The sequence below is a fragment of the Eimeria necatrix genome, genomic scaffold (assembly GCF_000499385.1).
Source record: "Eimeria necatrix Houghton genomic scaffold, Enh_scaff1817, whole genome shotgun sequence".
NCBI classification, from domain to species: Eukaryota; Apicomplexa; class Conoidasida; order Eucoccidiorida; family Eimeriidae; genus Eimeria; species Eimeria necatrix.
Genome location: NW_013652476.1, coordinates 1 through 4769, shown reverse-complemented (window position 1 = coordinate 4769; position 4769 = coordinate 1). Strand labels below are relative to the sequence as shown.

The following is a 4769-nucleotide window of genomic DNA, read 5'->3' as shown; positions in this document are numbered from 1 at the left end:
AGCAGCAGCAGCAGCAGCAGCAGCAGCAGCAGCAGCAGCAGCAGCAGCAGCAGCAGCAGCAGCAGCAGCAGCAGCAGCAGCAGACCAGGCGTCGGGGTGCTGCAGCACGTAGACGTGGGCTGCTCCCGTGGCTTCTGCTGCGTCGTCTTGGTCTGTGAAGAGACACTTTATTTGGAGATAGGCATAATCCAAAGAGGAGACACCTCCCGTGTCTTCGTGCAGTTCTGCTGCTGCCAACGGAGACACCGCCCCCGTTTGCTGCAGCTGCTGCAGCAGCGTCGTCTTCCCCACGTCCTCGCACCCTAAAGCAGCAGCAGCAGCAGCAGCAGCAGCAGCAGCAATGCAGCAGCAGCAGCAGCAATGCTGCAGCAGCAGCAGCAGCAGCAGCAGCAACGCTGCAGCAGCAGCAGCAATGCTGCAGCAGCAGCAGCAGCAGCAGCAGCAACGCTGCAGCAGCAGCAGCAGCCGCAGGCGTGACGTTGCAGCAGCAGCAATAGTACAGCAGCAGCGGCAGCAACACTGGAGCAGCAGCAGCGGCACTGTAGCAGCAGCAGCAGCAGCACTGCAGCAGCAGCAGCAATGGCAAATAAAGAAAAAGAGACAAAAAAAAGACAAAAATAAAAAAGATAAAAAGATTTTAAAAGGGACAAAAAGATATTTTAAAAAAGATAAAAAGATTTAAAAAAAAGAAACAAAAAAGAGACAAAAAGGAGACAAAAGAGAAATTAAAAATACTTCAAAAATCTTCAAAAAAGAATCCTTTAGTTCTTTTTAAAAGATTTTAAAAAGAACTAAAAAGACTCAAAAAAGAATTAAATGAGAATTAAAAGAATTAATTGAAAAGAATTAAAAGAATTAATTAAAAAGAATTAAAAGAATTAATTAAAAAGAATTAAAAATAAAAAGAATTAAAAACAAAAGAAATAAAAATAAAAAAGAAACAAAAGGAGACAGCAGCAGCAGACCCAAGACAATGATGCAGCCTGCTGCTGTTTGTTGGCTTTTGTCTCTTGCTTCCTTCAGCACTTGGTGCCACAGGCCCTGTCCCTTTGGTGCTGCTGCTGCTGCTGCTGCTGCTGCTGCTGCAGGTGCTGCTGCTGCTGCTGCTGCTGCTGCTGCTGCTTTGTCGCGCGACAGGCTGCTCCGCTGCTGCTGCTGCTGCTGCTGCTGCTGCTGGCGGCCTGGGGGCGCCCCTGCAGCAAAGCGAGTCTCCTTCAGACCTGCTGCAGCAGCAACGGAAGAAGATGCGTCTGCTGCTGCTGCTGCTGCGGACGCTCCGGCTGCTGCTGCTGCTGCTTCTGCTGCTGCTGCTGCTGCCGTCGCTGCTTCCGCTGCGCTCTCTGCTTTTGCTGCTGCAGCAAAAGCAGCAGCAGATGACTCCCCGTCAGCTCCATCTGCAGCAGCAGCGCTGCTGGGGGCCTCCTGGGAGTCGCCAGCCTCTGCTGCTGCTGCTGCTGCTGCTGCTGCTGCGTCAGCAGCAGCTGCAGCACGCGGCGCCTCAGCGCCGTTGGGGTCTCCACCTTGAGCAGCAGCAGCAGCAGCAGCAGCAGCAGAATGAGCAGCAGCGAGCGCTGCGCAGGCGCGGGGCTAGGTCTCGCTGGCGAGCTAGGGTTTAGGGTTTAGGGTTTAGGGTTTAGGGTTTGGAGCTCACCGCTGGAGAGGCGCGAGGGAGTCCGCTGCTGCGGCGACTCCGGCATTGCTGCTGCAGCAGCAGAAGCTGCAAGAAGAAAAGGAAGAATGAGCAGCAGCAGCAGCAGCAGCGAGTGCCGGGGTGTACGTACACCGGGCGCGCCGCGAGCAGCAGCAGCAGCAGCAGCAGCAGCAGCAGCAGCAGGAAAGATAGAGGAAGTTCGAGGCCTCCTTTAGTTTTCCTGAAAAACTGATTAACCTTTAATTAAAAGGGTTTAAGACCCGAAAAACTGGCCCGGAGGCGGCGGGGAAAGAAAACCCGGAAATGGCGTGTGCGGCGACCGGCGGACTCCGGAAACGCCCGGAAAGCGGGAAAAGAACAACTTGGAGCTCTTTTTGGAACTTATAAATAAAATATTCGAATTTTGCAACTCAAATAGACCTTTTGGGGCCTTTTGGGGCCTTTTTTGGCGCCAAAACCGCCGCAAACGAGCCACACACTGTACATACACCGCAGCTGCGCGGCAGCGGAAACCTCCACAAACGCCCACTGCCACTTTTAATAAACTTCTTTTCTTTTTTTGTTTCTTTTCTTTTTATTTTTTTAATTAAACCATTTTACACAAAGCCCCAGCAGCAGCAGCAGCAGCAGCCCAGCTGGCGGTGCAGCAGCGGCAGCGGTCTGCTGCTGCTCTACGCTCCCTGGACCGCAGCAGCAGCAGCAGCAGCAGCAGCAGCAGCAGCAGCAGCAGCAGCAATTGTTAAACAGTTGAAGCTTTAGTTGACTTTTAATTTTATTTCTTCTCTTCATTTAATTAATTTAATGCAGAGTTCAATGACTCAGCAGCTAGCTGTCCACCGGGCTCTCCAGACCGCTCAGTTCAAAACCCTAAACCCTAAACCCTAAACCCTAAACCCTAAACCCTAAACCCTAGCGGTTTACCAAACTCAGTAAAGGTGCTGCTGGTCGCCCCATTAGATGGTTCCACTTCCCCCCACAAAGCCTAAACCCTAGGCGCTAAACCCCAGACCCTAAACCCTAAACCCTAAACCCTAAACCCTAAACCCTAAACCCTAAACCCCAAACTTTAAACCCGCAAGTCGTTGGGGAGTCCACACGCCTGAGCGTTTCTCAGCAGCATGGGCTGCATCTATCTCTTACTGCTGCATCTGCAGCAGCAGCAGCAGCAGCAGCTGTTGCTGCTGCAGCTGCTGCTGCTGCAGCCGCTGCAGCTGCAACAGCTGCAGCAGCAAAATTAAAAACGTGAAATTCAAACAAACACAAAAGGAGACACACGAGAACACAAGGGGCTGAAATAAAAAGAAATAATAAAAAGCTACAAAGACCCTTCATGTCCCCTGCTGCTGCTGCTGCTGCTGCTGCTGCTGCTGCTGCTGCTGCTGCTGCTGTTGCAGCTGCTGTCAGGGGCGTTGCTGCTGCTTCGTGATCACAAGGGGAGCAGTGCTTCCTCAGGGGGTGCTTCTTCTCTGTGCTGCTGCTGCGGTTGCAGCAGCAGCAGCAGCAGCAGCTGCTGCTGCTGCTGCGTCGTTGCTGCTGCTGATGGAATTGGGCCCAATGGAGATGTCTGTGAAGAAGAACTGGGAGCAGAGCAGCTGCTGCTGCAGCAGCTTCTCCTGCTGCAGCAGCTGCTGCTGCAGGAAGTCCCGCTGCAGCAAGTCCCGCTGCAGCAGGTCCCGCTGCAGCGCCTCCTGCTGCTGCAGCAGCTGCTGCGCCCTCTCCTGGTCCAGCGCCTCCTGCCAGTCGCCGCTGCTGCTGCTGCTGCTGCTGCTGCTGCTGCTGCTGCTGCTGCACTGCGCGTTCCACTGGTCCGCCGCGGCGACGCCGAAGGGACAGGGCTCCCTCTTGCTGCTGCTGCTGCTGCTGCTGCTGCTGCTGCCTGCTGCTGCCTGCTTCTGGAGGAAGAGCATTTGCTGCTGCAGCAGGTCGAGGAGCTGCTGCTGCTGCCTGCCGCTGCGGTTCAGAGACAGCCCCCGCTTGAGGCAGTCCGTGGCCGTGGGCAGCTGCAGCTGTCTCCAAACTGCAGCAAGAGCAGCAACTAGCTGCAGCAAATCTTCTTCGCTGTGGTGGGGACTTGGAGTCAGCCGCAGCCGCTCAGAACCCCGCGGCACTGTCGGGAAGTTTATTGGCTGGATGTACACCTGCAGCAGCAGCAGCAGCAGCAGCAGCAGCAGCAGCAGCTGGTCGCGCAGCAGCGAGAGCAGCAGCAGCGCAGCAGCAGCGAGAGCAGCAGCAGCACAGCAGCAGCAACAGCAGCAACAGCAGCAGCAACAGCAGCACAGCAGCAGCAGCAGCAACAGCAGCAGCACAGCAGCAGCAGCAGCAGCAGCAACAGCAGCAGCAGCAGCAGCAGCAGCAGACCTTGTGTTCGTGCAGCAGCATGTCAGTGGCTTGTTTGCACTTGACGGGGTCTCCGACAAAAAGCGGCAAAATGTGAGAAGCATTAAACAGCAGCGGGAGGTTGTGCAGCAGCAGCAGCGCCTTCAGCTGGCAGGCCCGCACTTGCTGCAGGTAGCGCTCCGTGCTGCAGCAAGGAGACACACGCTGCTGCTGCTGCTGCTGCTGCTGCTGCTGGTGCTGCTGCTGCTGGTGCTGCTGGTGGTGAGAGGCGCTTGCCGAGGTGTCTCCTTGCTGCAGCGGGGCTGCAGCAAGGAGAGGCCTGCGCTGTTGCAGCAAGGAGCCGCTTGCTGCTAAACCCTAAACCCTAAACCCTAAACCCTAAACCCTCACTTGGACTTTTTGAGGTATCTGATGGACTCTGTTGCTGCAGCAGTGACGGCTGGGGGCAGCGAGGAGGTGAAGATGAAGCTTCCTAAGCAGCAAATAAGCAAGCCACGAATTAACGATGAAGCACGCCCAAACCCTAAATTAGGGTTTAGGGTTTAGGGTTTAGGGTTTGGGCTGCTGACCTGCGTAGGACCTGATGCAGTCAATCAGGTTTTTGTTTCCCGCCACATACCCCCCGAAAACGCCCACGGCCTTCGCCAGCGTGCCTGCACGCAAAGCCCTCCCCCCTACCCCCCAATCTAGGGTTTAGGGTTTAGGGTTTAGGGTTTAGGGTTTACACCCCCACCCCCGCAGCAGCAGCAAGCCCGCTCCCCCTCTCCCTCCCCCCACCCAA

General features: G+C 55.5%; 2 protein-coding genes across 2 annotated transcripts; one reads left to right on the top strand and one right to left on the bottom strand.

The window, feature by feature from the left end:
• Window positions 1-973: 973 nt before the first annotated feature.
• ENH_00023110 (hypothetical protein) lies at window positions 974-1866 on the top strand (the record flags this gene model as incomplete). Its single annotated transcript, XM_013579664.1, has 2 exons — window positions 974-1520; window positions 1646-1866. 2 exons carry the CDS (start codon window positions 974-976, stop codon window positions 1864-1866), a joined length of 768 nt encoding a protein of 255 aa, XP_013435118.1.
• Window positions 1867-3099: 1233 nt separating this feature from the next.
• On the bottom strand, window positions 3100-4641 carry ENH_00023100 (5-aminolevulinic acid synthase, putative; the record flags this gene model as incomplete). Its single annotated transcript, XM_013579663.1, has 3 exons — window positions 3100-3789; window positions 4010-4335; window positions 4558-4641. Coding segments are annotated over 3 exons (1100 nt in total), but the record flags the coding sequence as incomplete, so codon positions are not given.
• Between the last annotated feature and the right edge of the window lie 128 nt (window positions 4642-4769).